Source organism: Mustela nigripes, chromosome 3, assembly GCF_022355385.1.
Source record: "Mustela nigripes isolate SB6536 chromosome 3, MUSNIG.SB6536, whole genome shotgun sequence".
NCBI lineage: Eukaryota > Metazoa > Chordata > Mammalia > Carnivora > Mustelidae > Mustela > Mustela nigripes.
The window spans coordinates 107,226,620-107,246,486 of NC_081559.1; the positions used below are offsets into that span (position 1 = coordinate 107,226,620).

The 19,867-nt window shown below is 39.5% G+C and overlaps 1 protein-coding gene across 1 annotated transcript in view; it reads left to right on the top strand.

Moving 5' to 3' along the window:
• CNTNAP5 (contactin associated protein family member 5) overlaps nt 1–19,867 on the top strand; it is an 831,640-nt gene that overhangs the window by 529,072 nt on the left and 282,701 nt on the right. Inside the window, exon 12 of the mRNA XM_059394484.1 lies at nt 8,277–8,396. Within this exon, the coding sequence (XP_059250467.1) occupies nt 8,277–8,396 (120 nt within the window). The remainder of the gene's footprint in view (nt 1–8,276; nt 8,397–19,867) is intronic.

The window sequence follows — 19,867 nt, forward strand, 5'->3', positions numbered from 1 at the left end:
TCATAGAATGCATTTCAAAGACTTCCTTCCTCTTCTCTTTTTGGAATAGTTTGATAAGAATAGGTATTAATAATTCTTTAAGTGTTTGATTGATTTGCCTTTTAAGCCATCTGGTCCTGGACTTCTGTTTCAAGTTCTTTGAAAATGGATTCAGTTTCATTGCTGGTCAGGAGTCTGTTCAAATTCTCTTTCTATTCCTCATTCAGTTTTGGGGAGTTATATGTTATTAGGAATTTTTCCATTTCTTCTAGGTTGTCCAATTTGTTGGCATATAATTTTTCATGATATTTTCTAATGATCCTTTAAATCCCAGTGGTGTTGGTTGTTATTTCCCCTCTTTCATTTCTTATTTTCCTTATTTGAGTCCTCTTTCTTTCTCTAAGTCCCGCTAAAGGTTTATCAATTGTGTGGATCTTTTCAAAGAACTAATTTCTGGTTTCATTGATCTGTTCTACTTTTTCTTTCTTTGTTTCTATTTTGTTTATCTCTGCTTAATCTTTATTATTTTCTTCCCTCTAGTGGTTTGGGGTTTTGTTTGTTCTTTTTTTAGTTTCTTTAGGTTTAAGGAGAGGTCATTTATTTAAGTTTTTTCTTACTTTTTGAGTCAGGATTGTATTGCTATAAACTTCCCTGTTAGACCAACTTTTGCTGTATCCCAAAGATTTTGAAACATTGTGTTTTCATTTTCATTTTTCTTCATGTATTTCTTGATTTCCTCTTAGATTTCTTGGTTGACCCATTCATTGTTTAGTAGAAACTTATTTAACTTCCATGTATTTACCCCCACCCCCAGCAAGTTTTTTCTTGTGTTTGGTTTCTAGTTTCATAGCATTGCAGTTGGAAAAGATGTGACTTAAATCTTTTTAAATTTGTTGAAACTTGTTTTATGGACTAATATGTTATCTATTCTGGAGAATGTCCCACGTGCACTTGATAACAATTTGTATGAATATGCTGTTTTAGCATGTTATGTTCTGCATATATCTGTTAGATCCATCTGGTCCAATGTGTCATTCAAAACTATTGTTTCCTTGTTGATTTTCTGTTTGAATGATTTATCCATTGATGTAAGTAGGGTGTTAATGTCACCTACTATTACTGTATTATTATCAGTTCCATCCTTTAATAGCTCTTTTTGTATTTGGATATTCTCATGTTGGATGCGTAAGTATTCACAATTTTTCTATCTTGTTGGATTTTTTTTTCTTTTTGATCATATAGCGTCCTCTTTTGTCTCTTCTTACAGTCTTTGTTTTAAAGTCATCTTGTTTAATATGAGAATTGCTACCCTGGCTTTCTTCTCACATTGTTTTGGATGATACATAATTTTCCATCCCTTCACTTTCAGTCTGCATGGGTCTTTAGATTGGAAATGAGTCTCTTATTGGTAGCATATAGATGGGTCTTCCTTTTCTATTATGAGACATTTTAAAGACAAACTGTGTACTGATGATTTTATTACTACTACCCTAGTACATGTTTCTTTTTTCTTATTTTTTATTTATATATATATTATTTATTTATTTATTTTCAGCATAACAGTATTCATTGTTTTTTTACCACACCCAGTGCTCCATGCAATCCATGCCCTCTATAATACCCACCACCTGGTACCCTGACCTCCCACCCCCCGCCCCTTCAAAATCCTCAGAATGTTTTTCAGAGTCCATAGTCTCTCATGGTTCACCTCCCCTTCCAATTTCCCCCAACTCCCTTCTCCTCTCTATCTCCCCATGTACTCCATGCTATTTATTATGCTCTACAAATAAGTGAAACCATATGATAATTGACTCTCTCTGGCTTGACTTATTTCACTCAGCATCATCTCTTCCAGTCCTGTCCATGTTGCTTCAAAAGTTGGGTATTCGTCCTTTCTGATGGAGGCATAATACTCCATAGTGTATATGGACCACATCTTCCTTATCCATTCGTCCGTTGAAGGGCATCTTTGTTCTTTCCACAGTTTGGCGACCGTGGCCATTGCTGCTATAAACATAGGGGTACAGATGGCCCTTCTTTTCACTACATCTGTATCTTTGGGATAAATACCCAGTAGTGCAATTGCAGGGTCATAGGGAAGTTCTATTTTTAATTTCTTGAGGAATCTCCACAGTGTTCTCCAAAGAGGCTGCACCAACTTGCATTCCCACCAACAGTGTAAGAGGGTTCCCCTTTCTCCACATCCCCTCCAACACATGTTGTTTCCTGTCTTGCTAATTTTGGCCATTCTAACTGGTGTAAGGTGATATCCCAATGTGGTTTTAATTTGAATCTCCCTGATGACTAATGATGATGAACATTTTTTCATGTGTCTGATAGCCATTTGTATGTCTTCATTGGAGAAGTGTCTGTCCATATATTCTGACCATTTTTTGATATGATTGTCTGTTTTGTGTGTGTTGAGTTTGAGGAGTTCTTTATAGATCCTGGATATCAACCTTTTGTCTGTACTGTCATTTGCAAATATCTTCTCCCATTCCATGGGTTGCCTCTTTGGTTTTTTTTGACTGTTTCCTTTGCTGTGCAGAAGCTTTTGATTTTGATGAAGTCCCAAAAGTTTATTTTTGCTTTTGTTTCCTTTGCCTTTGGAGACATATCTTGAAAGAAGTTGCTGTGGCTGATATCGAAGAGATTACTGCCTATGTTCTCCTCTAGGATTCTGATGGATTCCTCTCTCACATTGAGGTCTTTTATCCATTTTGAGTTTATCTTTGTGTATGGTGTAAGAGAATGGTCGAGTTTCATTCCTCTACATATAGCTGCCCAGTTTTCCCAGCACCATTTATTGAAGAGACTGTCTTTTTTCCACTGTATACTTTTTCCTGTTTTGTCAAAGTGGTGGGGTCTTTGCCTGGTTTGGTGATCAAGAGTCTGGAGTTTTCCTTCTGCTTCAATTTTTTGAAACATCTTCAGGAGAATAGGTATTATTTCTTCTTTGAATGTTGGTAGAATTCTCCAGGGAATTCATCAGTCACTGGATTCTTGTATTTTGGGAGGTTTTTGATCTCTTCTTTAATCTCGTTACTACATATTGGTCTATTCAGGTTGTCCGTTTATTTCTGATTCAGTTTTGGAAGTTTCTGTTTCCAGGAATGCATCCATTTCATCTAGGTTGCTTGACTTATTGGCATATAACTATTGATAGTAATTTCTAATGATTGTTTCTATTTCCTTGGTGTTAGTCATGATCTCTCCCTTTTCATTCATGATTTTGTTAGTTTTGGTCCTCTCTTATTTCTTTCTGATTAGTTTGGCCAGCAGGTTATCAATCTTATTGATTCTTTCAAAAAACCAGCTTCTAGTTTCATTGATGTGTTCTATCGTCTCTCTAGTTTCTATCCCATTGATCTCTGCTCTAATCTTGATTATTTATCTTCTTGTGTGTGAGGTTGGCTTAATTTGTTGTTGATTCTCCAGTTCTTTAAGGTGTAAAGAGAGCTGGTGTTTTCTGGATTTTTCAATTTTTTTGAGTGAGGTTTGGGTGGCTATGTATTTCCCCCTTAAGATTGTCTTTGCTGTATCCCATAAGTTTTGTACTGATGTGTCTTCATTCTCATTGGCTTCCATGAATTGTTTAAGTTCTTCTTTGATTTCCTGGTTGATCCAAACATTCTTAAGCAGGGTGGTCTTTAGCTTCTAAGTGTTTGAATTCCTTCCATACTTTTTCTCATGGTTGAGTTCCAGTTTCAAAGCACTGTGGTCTGAGAATACGCAGGGAAGAGCCTCAATCTTAACATATCAGTTGAGCCCTGATTTGTGACCAAGTATGTGGTTTATTCTGGAGAAATTTCCTTGTGTGCTCAAGAAGAATGAGTATTCTGTTCTTGTCTGGTGGAATGTTCTATATGTATCTATGAGGTCCATCTAGTCCAATGTGTCATTCAATGTTCTTGTTTCTTTATTGATTTTCTGCTGGATGATCTCTCTATTATTGAAAGTGGCATGTTAAGATCCCCTACTATTAATGTATTCATATCAATACTCTTTATCTTGATTAACAGTCTTATGTATTTGGCTGCTCCCATTTTGGGGGCATAAATATTTACAACTGTTAAATCTTGGTGTTTAGACACTTTAAGAATGATGTAGTGTCCTTCTTTATCTCTGACTATAGTTTTTAGTTTAAAATCTAATTTATCTGATATAAGAATCACTACCCCAGCTTTCTCTTGAGGTCCATTGGCATGAAATATGCTTCTCCATCCCTTCACTTTCAGTCTGGATGTATCTTTGGGTTCCAAAGGGGTCTCTTGTAGACAGCATATGGATGGGCCCTGTCATTTTATCCAATCTGCAACACTGCATTGTTTTATGGGAGCATTTTGGCCATTCACATAGAAAGTGATTATTGAAAGATATGTTTTTATTGACATCATGTTGCCTGTGAAGTCCTTGTTTCTGTAGATTATCTCTGTAAATTTCTGTTCTATGCCACTCTTGGGTTCTTTCTTCTTTTACAGAACCCCCATTAATATTTCTTGTACTGCCAGCTTGGTGGTCACATACTCTTAAACCTTGCTAGTCTTAGAAGCTCTTTATCTCACCATCTATTTTGAATGTCAGCCTTGCTTTATAAAGTAATCTTGGCTGCATGTTCTTCTCATTTAGTGCCTTGAATGTGTCTTTCCAGCCCTTTCTGGCCTTCCATGCTTCTGTGGACAGGTTTAACCTTATTCTGATGGACCTTCCTCTGTACTTAAGGATTCTCTTCCCCCTAGCTGTGCTTAAGACTTCCTGTCTGAAACTATCATTCATGAATTTCACAATTAAGTGTCTGGATGTGCAAAAAACAGATCTGGGGATCCAGATCTCAGGGTTTTGCAAGTTGCTGCCAGCCCCAGAGATCTCAACCAGAGATAGTGCACTGAGTTTTTAAGCCTGGGCTGGGAGTGTTCAGACTCTCACCAGGACTTAGAGGCCATTGGCTAGTGGCCACACAGAGTTCTGTCAGGCATAGGTGGGGAGCATGGTTCAGACCCCAGTCAAGCAGTGCACATTCAGAATGCAAAAGGCTGTTGTTTTAGAGAGCACTGGCTGGTGTCCACATCAGACTCCATAGTGCGCGCTGGCAGGAGTATGCCTACCTGAGTAGTGGTGCAAGCAGCAGAAATCTGGGGACTCAGGGACTACTGCCTGTAGGCTTCACTGCACTCTCTGGCATGGGTGGTTGCCACTGGTGGCCATCCTAAGTCTGTGGGCTTAGGCCCATGCCTGTGACAGCCCAATTCTACCAGTTGCCTCTTAATATCTTTTGCTCTTGTTGAGTGCTTTTAATAAGACTCCAAGTTAATCATGGTCCCCAATCACAGGGCACTCTTTATTGGGGTATTACTTTCTGTAGGTCACTTTTAGTGGCTCCCTCCCCCTTCTGTTTATTGTCTGATATCAGTCCGATCATTCCCATTCTGCTTTACCTCTCTACTGATGTCTTCTGCCCCCTTAGAGATCCAGAAGTGTATAATCCTACATATCAGGCTGATTTCATGGGTCTTCAGAGTGTTCTGGTAGATAATTAGTTCACTTTGGGGGACCAGTTGAAACAAGATCTTCTTCTTCTCTGCCATCTTGCCCCTCCTCCTCCAAAATTTAAAATGTAAACATCCAGAAAGTTTTAACTTTCATCTCTGTCCCTTCTCCCCCATTCTTCCTTTCTCTCCTTAGGTATCCATCTATATTAGTTGTTACATGAATATTTTGGGAGGCATTTTAGAGATTTGGTAGTGAATTAGGAGTTAAATTTGTGACCAATACATAGACAACTAGACAAATGGGAGAATAATGCAGTTATTAATTATGAGAAAAATTACATTTGTTTCATAAAAGGAAAATTAATCACATTGTAAGATTTGTTATTTGTGAGTGGCTTGGATGTTGTCACATCACTGTAAACAGTAACCACTAATCAAACTAAAATTATAATGCAACTATATTTGAGGTATGGGGGATAGAAAGTTCTTTGAATGTGGGGGGTTAAGTAAAAGCCAAATTATTATCTTTGTGTTGATAAGTAAAAAACATAACCTATATAAATGAAAAAAAAAATCAAGAAGTAGCAGTTTGGACATGCTATTCAGAGATACAAATAGTTAATACCAAAAGAATGAACTAAGAACTAAAAGTCATCATCTTTGCAGGAGGTAGGACTTGTTGGTTTTTCATAAGGATCCTTGGGATTATCTTGAGTATCTCTTTGAATCCTTACTAGTTGTATAAGGTAGGCTCTTTTTTATACTTATAGCCCCATGATAAAATTAATTATTTGAGAGTTTATTAACTATGTATTGCTACATAATGACTTATAACAAAACTTGACATCTGAAAACAACATATTATTACCTCATATTTTCCCTGGGTTCTTGAAATTTAGCTGGGTGTTTCTGGTTCAATCTCTCCTGGAGTTGCAATTAAGATGTTAGCTAATACTGCAGTCATGTTGGTGTTTGACTGTGGCCGTCTGCTTCAGAGCTCACTCACATGGCATACCCAGAAGCCTCCAAGCTCATTCATGTGGACCTCTTCCTACAGCAGCCTCAGACCAGAGCAGTTGGCTTCTCTGACAGCAAGTAATCTAGCAACACTCAAGATGGAAGCCATCACCTTTTTAAAATCTAGTCTTGGAAATGACATCTATTACCTCTGTCATAATCTGTTAGAGGCACATCCATAAGTCTAGCCTACACTCAAGTTGATGAACTTCAGGAACAAAATATGAATTCAAGATGAGTTATCTTAGAGGTTGTGTACCACAGGAGAAGTGGCTTCTCCCAGTTCCCATAAGTGAGTGTAAGCGGTAGCCTGATTTCAGGGCTCACAGTTATTAACCACTATGTAACCCCCACATTGTTGCCTGTGTGGTATTTACTCTGCATGTGAAAGCAGCACCTCCTTTCACACCGCCACCATCTTGGAAATGAAGGGGTGGTGAGAGGGATAACGCACATAAGAGCTGACTCTCTTATGTTTGGTACGCACCCAGGTGTGTCAGGTTTGAGCAAACAGAAATGAGCTATATGTTATGCTTTGTATCTGAGATGCAAACTATAGCCTCTGGTTCAGAAAGTGTGCATGACTGCAAGAGAGAATTATAGGAGTACACAGATAACCTTGAATTCACTCTAATTTATGAAAAAGTCAAACCCTCTCAAGCTTTAGAACTTTATTGGTAATGAATTATCTGAGGCACCCCTTACACTTGATCATGACAAAGTGCGGCTTCATATTTTTGGGATGGGGCATTAGTCACAGGGGCATGTTGGCTAAGGTGAGGAGTTGGTGCTATATCTTTAAAGTCTTTGGGAGCCATTGAAGTGTTTTAAGCATGGGGGAATGACATAATTGGATATGTACTTGCTGCTCTGAGCTATACCATTTTGTCTAAAACATCAGATGACATTCTACATTCTCATGCATGAGACAGCAGATGCCTCCTTTACACGTCACCAAATTCATTCATGTTACTGTAATGAGATTTATAAATTTCTCATATCTGCATATCGGTCAAAGTACCCTATCTCAAGGCACCCATGTCTGTCTCTTTCTGTGCACATAACCACCTGTGTGGCTACAGCCAGGCCGTGAGCTTTCTGTGGCACAGAGTGATTGCCTCACTCATGGTCTGTTGTCAGGTGGCAACCACACTATTGACACATGTTAGAAACACAATGAATATTGTTAAGTCAAATAGACTCAACTTAGTTGGACACCTGCTCTGTTTTAGGTACTGTATTGAGCTCTGGATATAGAGAAGTAAGATAATGTCATTTTATTTTATTAATAAAAAAGTCATGATCATATATATTCATTCAGTCTTCATCCATTCATCAAACATTTTTGAACTTCTCTGAATGTGGCATTGTGCCAGGTGTTGGAACACAGCATCACACAGCACAGGGCCATTGCTCTTACAGTTTCCATGACCACTGTTGGGGACAGAACAGCATATGATGATCCTAGCTCATTACACTCTGTGGGTACAGAGTAAGGGCTCATATGTCAGCAGAGAAAAGGGCCAAAATTGACAGAAGGGGAGACTTTTTGGAGGAACTAACATCTGAGTGGTTCAGAAGAATGGATGCTAGGAGGAATGGATGTGTGACTCCACCAAGTATTGGGAGACTGGATTGCTAAGACCTGGGTAAGGGGAGTGGGAAATGAAGGCTATAGAAGGGGGTGGAATCAATAGTGAAAGTAAGCGATTAGTAGGAGTTACTGATCCCTCCAGAGTGATATCCAGAACCAAGCAAAGCTTCATGTCTGCTGTCTTTGTGTCTTTTCAGCCCTCTACGAGCAATCCTGTGAGGTGTACAGGCACCAAGGGAACACAGCTGGTTTCTTCTACATCGACTCTGATGGCAGCGGGCCACTGGGACCCCTCCAAGTGTATTGCAACATCACAGGTAAGGATCAGAAACCCCATTCATACTTAACCTAGCTATGGGATGGTACAAAGCAAAGGGAAGACAACAGGAAGAAGACATTCATAAATAAAAAAATTAGAGAACCAATTTCTGTGGTGGGGGGTGGTATTTAAGTAAGTAATAGACATTAACAGCTGGGTTACCTTCATGAGAGAGGAAGTTAATGGTCTTGATCACACTCCGTCAAATCAAGAATTAACTCTGAGGTATTTTCTTTAGAACTTGCCAAGGACGTTTTCTCTCTTAAAACTCTTTTAAAACTAAACAAACAAAAAAACAAAACTCAAAATCAATAAGGAGCCCTGACTCAGGGAGTGGGAAAGTATGATTCGTGTCTGGCCCTGAGGATGGTGTGAATCAGATATGCTCTCTGAGCTTCAGCTGTTCATCAGTGAAATGGGAAAAGTAGTTCCTTCCTCCCAGAGTTGAAAATGAGATACAATCATGAATATCAGAGGAATTGGTCAGGCTACTTATCCAATAGATGCTTAGTAAGAAAAGTGAGCTATTTGCATTTTCCTGGCCACTCCTTTCTAAAGTGCACAAAGACATAGTAAGAATTAATTATTGCATGGATTTAGAAACAATATACGATCACTAAATTATTCTGAAAAATAATTCTTCAAAGCCAAAACCTGATGTAATAGTTCCTTAAAAATACAGCAGTGCAAGTACCCTCTCCATTGTGAGTGTCATTAATTAGCACATACACATTTTTGTGTGTTTGTTTCAAGCACTGGCCTTTAGAAATGACAACAGAATCATGTAATAAAGCAGAAAAGTAAGGAGGGTATTAAGACTCATTGAGTCCTCAGGCTTCCTTGCAACAAGGCAAGCACATTCACCAAGCTCTTTCTGTAGCCACAGGGTGCCCGGGGCACTGAAGACACACAGAGAATTAAGACACAGCCACTCTCATTTGTGAGGCCGTAGTATCAGGGAAAATGTCATGCAATATCGCAGGTAGAAAAGCAAAAAAAGCATTTCAAAACTGGTGATTACGGGCACTTACCGATTTGTTCTTCTGGATACAAACAACCACACTTCTTCTGTAGAATATGTTAGTTACACAGAATTAGATGCATTTCATTGCATTTCCTTAATAATTCATCTCTCCAAATTGCATATGTGCTGGCTGCTTCTCAACTTCCCTATATCATAATTAGAAATTATGTTATAGTAAACTGTAGTGTTAACCTATGGGTGAAGAACTAATTTTCTCTGTGTATCTTGAGTATTTTCAAGATGGAATTAACACACGGAACTCCAGTGATTCTTGTTAACAATTTAGACTTTCTAGTTTAAGAAATTCAAATTCAGTAAATGCCCTGTTACCCACTTTGGGAGCTGAACTGAGATTTACAAATACCATCTCTTGCACTCCTCACAATAAAAACCTGAGGTAGATATTTTTATCTCTATCTTACATAGAAAGAAAGAGAATATGAGATTTTCATGACTTGCTCAAAGTAATAAATACTGGGACTAATAGTCGAGACTCAGGAAGCAAAGAAAACCTTCTGGTGCAGTAATAATTTATATCACTCAAAGATTAATTGGGTACTTTGCATTGCTTATGTTTTGCTTTTGTTATAAAATAAGTCAATATTAATTATAGAAAATTTAACGAAAAAAGCAAGATCTGAAGAGATTGTTAAAGTCACCTTTAAACCACAATCGACAGATTACTACTGTTATTTTATTATATGGATTTCCTTGGGATTTTTTTTTTTTTCTGTGAATGTGTATGTGTGTCTCTTCTATGAGTGCATATATTTTTATTTATTTATTTTTTATGTGTGTGTGTGTGTTTTTTTAAGGTTTTATTTATTTATTTATTTGTTTGTTTGTTTATTTATTGGACAGAGAGAGAAAGAGAGAGATAACAAGTAGGCAGGGCAGCAGGCAGAGAGAGAGGACAAAGCAGGCTCCCCACTAAGCAGAGAGCCTGATGTGGGGCTTGATCCCTGAACCCTGAGAACATGACCTGAGCCAAAGGCAGAGGCTTAACCCACTGAGCTACCCAGGTGCCCGTATTTCTAAATATATATTTTAAAATCATGAATTTAATAGATAAGCATAGACTTGCCCTTATGTCATTAAAATATATTTTGAGATCAAATATATACATTAAATCGGCCTTAAATTATTAAACTCTTCAAAATAATATAAGCACAGTGACAAGGAGGGTATAATTGATTCATAGGTCTCATTTACATGGCGCTTCCTGCCACTTTAAAAAGACTACCTTTCAGGCTTATGTATGATATTTTGTCCAGGAATGGCTAAAGAGGAATGCTTACGTGTATTTAAATTTGCTATTTTGCTGATGTGATACTGAAAGAATGGGGAGCTTGGAATCTTGTCCTGGACTTCATAGGCTTGGTAATACATGACTGGGGATTTCTTTTACATATGCTGTTTTGGTTACATGTAGTTGTGGAGCATCGGTTTTGCTTTTGATTTGTTTTTGTTTTTCTAGAAGAACTATAAAAATAAAAACAAACCTTCTGTACAAGCTAAATTTCATAATTCTCATATTTAACTGACACCCATTTTAATACATAAACATCATGATGATCAAACACATATTTTTGTATTTATAATTGTTACTTGTTCTTAAATAGGAGTGACTTGTGACACCAGTGTAGGTATAACAAAGTGACCCAGGGAAGAGAGAGAAGGAGGGAGAAAGGGAATGGACAATCGGAACTGAGGGAACAGAACAGTGTGCAGTGGGGTGGGAGAGTGACTTGTTCTGTGTTTAACTCCAGTTTCTGAAAACACAAAGTTGCTGTTCTCTGCACTTTTGAGCAACATCACTGGGGTAATCACACAGAGAGTGTAAATGGCTCCAAACGGCAGGGGACCTGGATTCTCTCTCTGCACCTTGTGCCAGTCAGCTGAGTGCCCCTTGCCTAGTTGCACATAAATAAGACCTGGGATCCTAAAATAAGGACCTGGTGCCAGGTGGTCTCACAGGCCTTCCTCATTTAGCATTCCTTTAGAGATCATTTGAGATTTGACAGAAAAGAAGATGTTTCTCCTAATAAATCTACACACACCTGCAAATAGGTATCATGAGGGTAAAGGACAGGTTTTTAGATCAGAAAACAGTAAATTTGAATCACAACTGCATCTGTCTTCTCAATGTGCCCTGGGGGGACACATTCTTTTATTCTAGGTGGCACCTTATTCCTCCCTGGGGATTTATGCCTGTGCATCTTACTTAGCACCGGGTGATATTGGGAAGATGAGCTCTCCACATATTCACAAAGCAATGGCCCCATTCACTGGAAAGCAGTGTGATCTCTGCATGGGGACAATATGCCAATTCATGGAAGTAACCTAAGGGGGGTAATTAGGCTTATTTATAAAGTGGACCGAATCTGAACCTCTACACATTTTGACCGTGTGCCTGTTGTTCTGAGTTGGTTCACCACAGCACTAGCGGGTAGGAGAGAGGGAAAACCCACTGTGGAGTGTTGAATGAAATTATGGATGAGGAAGATAAAAAGTTTCTGCAGGAGTGCAGAGTTGGCCTACTTCTAACATCTCTATATATGATTTACTATTCCATTCAGCCCAATATAAGTTTACACATTTCAGGCACTTTGCAGACTGCGAAGGATACAAAATAGCATCTGCATTAGTTTCTCCAGGCTGCTATAACAAATTGAGTGACATAAAAATACCTAGAAGTATATGTGTCACCGTTCTGGAGGCTGGAAGTCCAACATCGAGGTGCCACAGGGACACACACTACCTGTGTACCCTGTAGGGGGGAATTCTCCCTTGCCTTTTCTGGCTTCTGCTGGCTTGCCTAACCTTGGGCATTCCTAGGCCTTAGCAGCAGCACTTCAGTGACTGCCTCCCCAGATTGTCACCCGGCTTCCATAGGAAAGAGTCACACTTAGCCTTCTCCTTTCATGTGTCTGTTTCTTCTCTTCTTGTAAGGATATCAGTCATATTGGATTATGATCCACCCTAAATTGATTTCATCTTAAATTGATTACATTTGCAAGGAACCTATTGCCAACTAAAGTCATGTTCACAGGTGTCAAGGGTTAGTACTTCCACACATCCTTTTGGACAGAATTCAATCCATAAGTGTATCATTTCAGTCTCCTTCAGAAGTTAATCATGGAGAAGCAACAACAGCAATTATAAGGATCACGACAGGGTGTGTACAGTGTTCTGGGAGTCCACTGGAGGGACAGCTAATCCAGCCTCCTGCACAGTGGAAGGGCTTTTGATCTAAGATCTAGGTGGGGAGTAGGAGTTGCCCAGAAAAAAGGGCAAACGAGAGCACTTTCAGGAAGAGCAAATGAATGTCAGGAACAAATTCCAAAGGTCCCCTAAGCCTGCATATTTATGGGGACCAACAAACTCACCAAGATGAGTTGCGAGTTTAGAACACTGAGGAACTCATCAAGCTGAATGAGTAGAAAAGGATCACATTTTCTTGAGTAGGGGCAAGCAAAAGCTGTTGAAGGTCCATAATCCAAACTATAGTTTCAAAGCAAGGAAATCTACTAAGTCAATTCTGGGGAAAAGAAGGAATGTTTTATCATAGACACTTGCTGAACATGCAGACTAGTTAACTGTCTCTGAATGAAAGATGAACCACTTTCTGAGCACCAGTCAGAAGATGCCATGGTCATATCATGCATAGGCTTTAACACTGTTCTCTTATCTTGAGGACAGCAGACCACTTATAGGCCTTGCTCAAATTAGAGACTGTTTACAAAAGTGTGTGCCTACAACAGGAAATTATGGGAAGAGGACTACAGAGAAGAGCTAGTAACAGAGGGGTTGTTCCCACCATCATGCGCATAAAGGTGAAGGGAGGGAGTGTTACCAGAGTGAGAAGGAGGGCAGCATGTGGAGAAGCCATGCCTTGTGAGAACTATGACCTCCTGTAGGGGAATAGCCAACTAGGCGCTTGGGGAATGCTCCATCTCTCCTTGTTCCTTCCAGTCTCTTCCCTATTTCTTCACTGAGCAAACCCAGCTAGAATTCAGAAGGCAAGAGCAATTGTTTATATAATGTTTCTCATCAGTCTTCCTGGGCACAGAGAAGGCAGCAGGCAGATGGAGAGTGCATTGGTTGGGGGCAAATGGAAAATATCAGTGTTAGCCTGTTTAAAGAACTGTGCAAAAAAGTCTGGGGGAAAAAATGATTAGAATTCATCAAGGAGCAAGGATGGTGGTGAGGCAGGAGCTATCAGTGAAATCCCCAAAGCATGCAAATATATGAAGCATGGATTTGTTCAATAGATTCCAAACTGAAGCAGAAATACATCCCTTTGCAGGTTATATGGGAGTGAGGTTAAGAAGAATGCAAGAGGGGTGCTTGAGTGGCTTAGTCGGCTGAATATCCGACTTGATATCAGCTCAGGTATTGATCTAATGCACCTTACATTGATCTCAGAGTAATGGGATCAAGCTACACAATTGGTTCCAAGTTCAGAATGGGGTCTGCTTGGTAATGCCCCTCCCCCTATCCCTCTGCCCTTCCTCCCACTTTATCTCTCACTCTCAAATAAATAAAATCTTTTAAAAAAGATGAATGTGAGAAACACAAGCTGAACAAAAGACAAAGAAAGCTAACAAACTAAAAGTTGGTAAGTCAATCAGTTGGTGAATAACTGAGGGACACAGAGACCACTAAGGGAAACCATGGCATGGCATACTAAAACACAATGTTTTGGTAAAGGGCACACCTGGGCCCTGTGCCACTAGTTGGTTGTAAAAATCTCCTAGACTGGGTGTGGATAATTTTAGCAATGATGTGACGTTTGTGGTCATCCTTAGCTATGTCAATACAATTGGGCTAGTAGGGGAGAGTGCATTTAAGACAACAAGAAATCCAGGAGGACTCAGCATTAGGTTCCTGGAAGAAAATTCAAGTTGGGCTTGCAGAGTGAGTTGGAGGCTATAAGGAAGTGAGGGAGTTGCAGGCACTGGGATCAATATAAAGGAGAAGATAGGAATAGAGAAAGACCAGGGCACAGAAAGTAGTTGAAATTAGTGAAACCTTGAGGAATCTGTGCAGGAAATTGGGGTTTAAAATAGGAGAATGAGTCTTTTCAGGTATTTCCTGCTTCCCTCAGTACAGTGGTTAATTTTACGTTTCAACGTGGCTGGACCATGATACCCAGATATTTGGTCAAAAATTATCACTAATATTTCAGTGAGGGTGTTTTTTTGGTTGTTGATGTTGTTTTGTTTTGTTTTTGGATGAGATTAACATTTAAATCAGTGAACTGTGAGTAAAGCAAATTACCCTCCAAAACATGGATGGGCCTCAACTGATAAATTCAAGGGCTTGGTAGAAAAGAGCCTGATCTCTACCAAGCAGAAAGAAATTCTGCCAGCAGATAGCCTTTAGACTCCAACTGCAGCTCTTTGCCAAGTCTCTTGCTTTCTGGTTTACCCTGCAGGCATTGGACTTAAAAACCCTCCATGATCTTGTGACCCAATTTCTTGAAACTGATCAGTTGATTGATTGAGAAACAGAAGATAGACTTAGATAGATATAGGTCTGGGTAGATAATTACACTCACATCCCGTTGGCTCTTTTTCTCTAGACAGCTGGGCCTAATAAATTTGGAGTACCTGTAGTTTAGGTATTCTTGTTCTGTGCTCTCCTCTCCTCTCTGTGTACTTCTGCCGTGACACCAATCATACTTCATTGTAACCCACTAGTGTTTACTTGTGTGTTCCCATGGATCTTTGAGCTCCTTAATGGAAAATGAGGGACAGGATGTAATGAATCCTGAATCTGCTTTATGTATGCTCCAATGAGTTCAGTGTAAATGGAACGCTGAAAAATCCCAGCCAAATTAAAGATTAATTAATACCTTTCCCCTTTTTTTCTTCCCAATCTTGCTAATTTATCTTAGATTAATCCCATTAAATCAAGAGCAGTTTGGAACTGTGGCTACTGCCTCAACATCTGATTTAACTGGGTTTGAGACATTTCCACTACATGCTATGTCTTCCACAAATCCAAGAATGCAAGTGCCCACATGTTCCCCATAGCCTTTAAGAGTTCCCATTAATGGCCTTCCCCAAATCCCTTCTTTTCCTCAAACACAGGAATGACCAGTGGGAATACCACATGTTTTGGATTCACATTGGAATTCAGATTCTAGTACTGGCACATTCCAGCTACGTGACCTTGGACAGGTCATTTAGCATTTCCGGATCTTGGTTTCCTTATCAGTGAAATGAAGAAGTGAAAATGTTAAAAATAGCTGCCTTTACAATTAATGTGAGGGTTAGAATATATATGCAAACTTCCCAGCCCCCAAGAGCAAATGGTCATGAAATTGGGTAACCAAACACCCTGATTTGATTATTAATTATGTCCTCATTCTCTCTCACTGCTTGTCCTAGTATAGAAGATAACTGTGTAATCATCCTAGCTGTGAAATATAGTTGTCTCCTTTTGCCAGAAATAAAGTCTGTGCTCCTTCTGCAGGTGCCGTGAGATTTCTGAGGTTCTAGGAGCCTCAAGGGAGCATTTGTGAGGGGAAACTTGTAGTATTGATAAATCAGAATTGAAAAATGGGGCATTCTGACAAGATATTCCTTAGAACTTGACATTTAAGCTTACTTTACACAGTTTCTATTTTGCCATTTTTAATGTTAACAGTTCATCTTGTCACCATGTTCAAAGATGTTTCCCAGCCTTACAGTGTTTTTCCTCTGCACAGAAGAATTTCATATTGGTATGCAAAACTGTTTGTTTAGAAGCACTAAAAAAAAATACATTTATTTTCTCTCTTGATGGATACCAACCCAATTTTGTGTATCTAGACCTATACAGCTATCATCAGGCATTTCAAGGAGTTTACAAGGAATGTTTCGTCAAATTTCTAAAGCAAAACTTGTTTTTCATTCTCAAACAGCTCATAATCCATTTGCAAACCACCTTACAAGTCCCCGTATCTTATCACTCTTGTTATTATGATGCTCTGTTTGTCCCTTCTTTGGCAGTAGGCTCTGTTTTCATTAAAACTCATCAAAGCATGCATAATGGAGTAGGTAGAGAAGCTGCAATTGAAGTCTCTCTAATATTCCTACACATAATTGTGCAGTGTGTTTGCAGGTAATAGATTATTATCCAGACTATTGATGGAAAGAAAGAAACGTGTCCATTCAGTTGGCTCTAACAGCCTTGCTTTCAAAGCTAAAACAATGTTTGTGAGTTTACAGTTTGTGTATGGACTGCACAAAGGTCTGTCAGTGTATGAGTTATCCATGACATCATGACATTGCATGGAACCAACTTATAGCACATTTATCTCTCGCTGAGTTTCTTAGTATGCTGTTAATTTTTGGCAGCTGTATTTTACACCAAGGAGAAGAAGAATTCAGTTGTTGCTGTCTTGCACATCTGTAATAAAGTTCCATCCTCATACCTCTTATTGGCATCCCCCTGCTGGCTTCTAGCCCAAACACTGCATTTCCCAAACACACACACACACACACACACACGCACACACACGCACACACGGACATAGGCACACATACACAGCACAAAAAGGAAGAATTAACTTCCCTGCCAAAGTCTTCTGCAAGAGCAGTTGAGGCTCAAATTCTTAAGCTTGCCTTTAATCATATGTTAGATAGCCATCATTGCAGAGGAATGGTTGCCAAATCTTGTCATTTGATTATGGACTACATACTGTTGTGCTGGATATCTTCTGGGTACTGGGTTAATTCGAGACACATAGACACATCACTCTAAAGTGTGCCTGGGTGGCTGGCTCAGTGGGTTAAAGCCTCTGCCTTCAGCTCAGGTCATGATCCCAGGGTTCTGGGATCAAGCTCCACATTGGGCTCTCTGCTCAGCGGGGAGCCTGTTTCCTTCTCTCTCTCTGCCTGCTTCTCTGCCTACTTATGATCTCTGTCAGTCAAGTAAATAAATAAAATCTTTAAAAAAAAAAGACACATTGCTGGGAAGTACCTGGAATTATTTTTACTTTGCAAATATGTTAATAAGGTTAATAAGTTACAGAAATGGGATTCCAATTACAGCCATCAAACCTAAAGCTGTTCCTTTGTCAGGTGCGTTCTGTCTTACCAGAGGATACTAAAGCCTAAGAAGCACTCTTTCCTCTCTTATTTAAATCAGTATGCCTTGCTGGTCTGCTTGGGCCAGCCACTGATGAGGCACTGAGAATGTAAAAATGATTAAGATATGGTCCCCCCAAGTCTACAGTGTTTATAATCCCTTGTCCTTGTTGTACAAAACAAAACAAAACAACAACACCCGAGTCCTCAGCCTTCCCCACTCTGATTCATGTTCCTCCTACAGGTAGAGAGGTCTTTTGAAAATACAGGTCTAGGGGCGCCTGGGTGGCTCAGTTGGTTGAGCGACTGCCTTCAGCTCAGGTCACAATCCTGGAGTCCCGCATTGGGCTCCCTGCTCAGTAGGGAGTCTGTTTCTCCTGCTGACTTTTCTCCACTCATGCTCTTTCTCTTTCTCTCATTCTCTCTCTCTCAAATAAATAAATAAATAAATAAATCTTAAATAAAAGAAAAGAAAAGAAAATACAGGTCTAACTGTGCCTTTCCCCAAACCCTTCTTCTACCTGTGCAAATTCCAGGCTCCTTAATCATGGCTCACAATTTTGAAAGTCATGGTTATGAGGGTAAGTGAGTTCATATGCATTAATTAAAAGTCTTAGAACAATTCCTGGTATTTATTACATCCTTCAAATTATTATAATTAATATCTATTATAATTATTGTCTTGGGACCATGCGCAAGGCCCTTAATCTTTGTATCTCAGTTCCTTTGTCTGTATATGAAGGGTGATGATAACAGAATTTATGATTGGTATGTACGCAATTAAATGAGCTAACATTTTTAAGAATGTCAGAGTGTGACTGACACAAAGCGGATAGTGTAGGAACCATAGGCCTTTCCCCTTTTCTTCATTTCCCTTCCCTAGGAAACATGTCCACTGTGTCTCTAGACATTAGGCTCAGCTTATCCTGGGAGGGAGCCCACAAGCTGTGTCGCCGTTCCTGGGTAACACAAGCACCATTTCCTGCTTGAGACTCACTCATGGGTGACGTATGTGCTGTGGCTCACTAGCAGTTTAATCAGTTGGACTAATACTTATATTGTTGCTTATGTTTCAGAGGGACAATTTGCTCTCCAGAAATTGTTTTCTGTTTTAGGCTGAAGATGAATGGCAATTCAACAGGTTAGAGGAAGGAAGCCTTTTGTTTGAAGTATCTGTTTCCCTGTTTGATAGCTTATGCTATCCATCCATCAAGGTGTGGTGACCTCATAGGGCTTCCAGCAGACTGGTCTCTTAGGTGGAGCCAGGGAGCAGATCTGCTTGTGTTGAATGCATGAGTGTTAAAGTGGTCTCTCTGGGCTAGTGGCAGACGGCATAATCTCCTGCTAAATTGGGCCATTAAATAAAACTGCTAAGTCATAAAGCTGTAGCATTACCCTGAAATTAAAGCATTGTCACCTTTGAATTGCCAAGAATTTTAACAGGCACTTAGAGAAATTCCTTTCACACACCCGTTTAGCACGGCCAGTTGACTCCGACCACATGGATGAGAACAGAAGGCTCAGGACAAAAGATGAGAGAGTGATTGCAATGTGATTTTCGTTCATTCATTTGCTTATTCACTCATTCACACACACACACACGCACACACACACCCTGCACTAATGCAATCACTGATTTCTTGAATTTCTTTATTCATCTCTCATTTATTTACTCATTAATTCTCTCATGTATTTACTTCCACATTTATTTTTCATATGTGCAGTTATTTATACATTATTCGCTCGTTCTTAAGTCAGTTAGTCATTCAGATATTCAGTTGGTCATTCAGAAATTAAGCCATTCACATAAACTTTTGGGAACTGACTGATTTAAGGGCCAAGGTTACAAAATGTATGTCTGTCCTTGTCCTCAAGATCTCACAGTTGGAAGAGGGAGACAGATATTGTAAACAGATTATTTACATATGGTGCAAAAAATAAAATAGAAGCCAGTAGATGGTACAGAAATAGCACAAGGAAGGAAGTGGTTGAATCAAGGGTCCAAGGACACGGTGATGGTGGTTGGAGATGTCCCTGAAGAGCTGCTCTCTGCTGGGTTTTGTGGTAGAAACAGCTAACATTTAATTGAGCATCTACTGATACAAGGCACCACACTAGGCACTTTACTTTCATGATGTTTCAGTTTTCTTGGCAATCATGTGAAGAAGATACCATTCTTTCCATTTTATAGAGCAGGACACTGAAATTTTGAGGGGCTGAATCACTTGTCATGGGTCTTACAAGTTGACATTATCTTGGCCAAAAGTTGGAACTAGCTCTGCAGTTCTTATCACTGGGTCCCTAGGACAGGTGACACAAGCAAATAAAGACTCGTGTGTCCAAACAGAACCTTTCTCTGGCTTC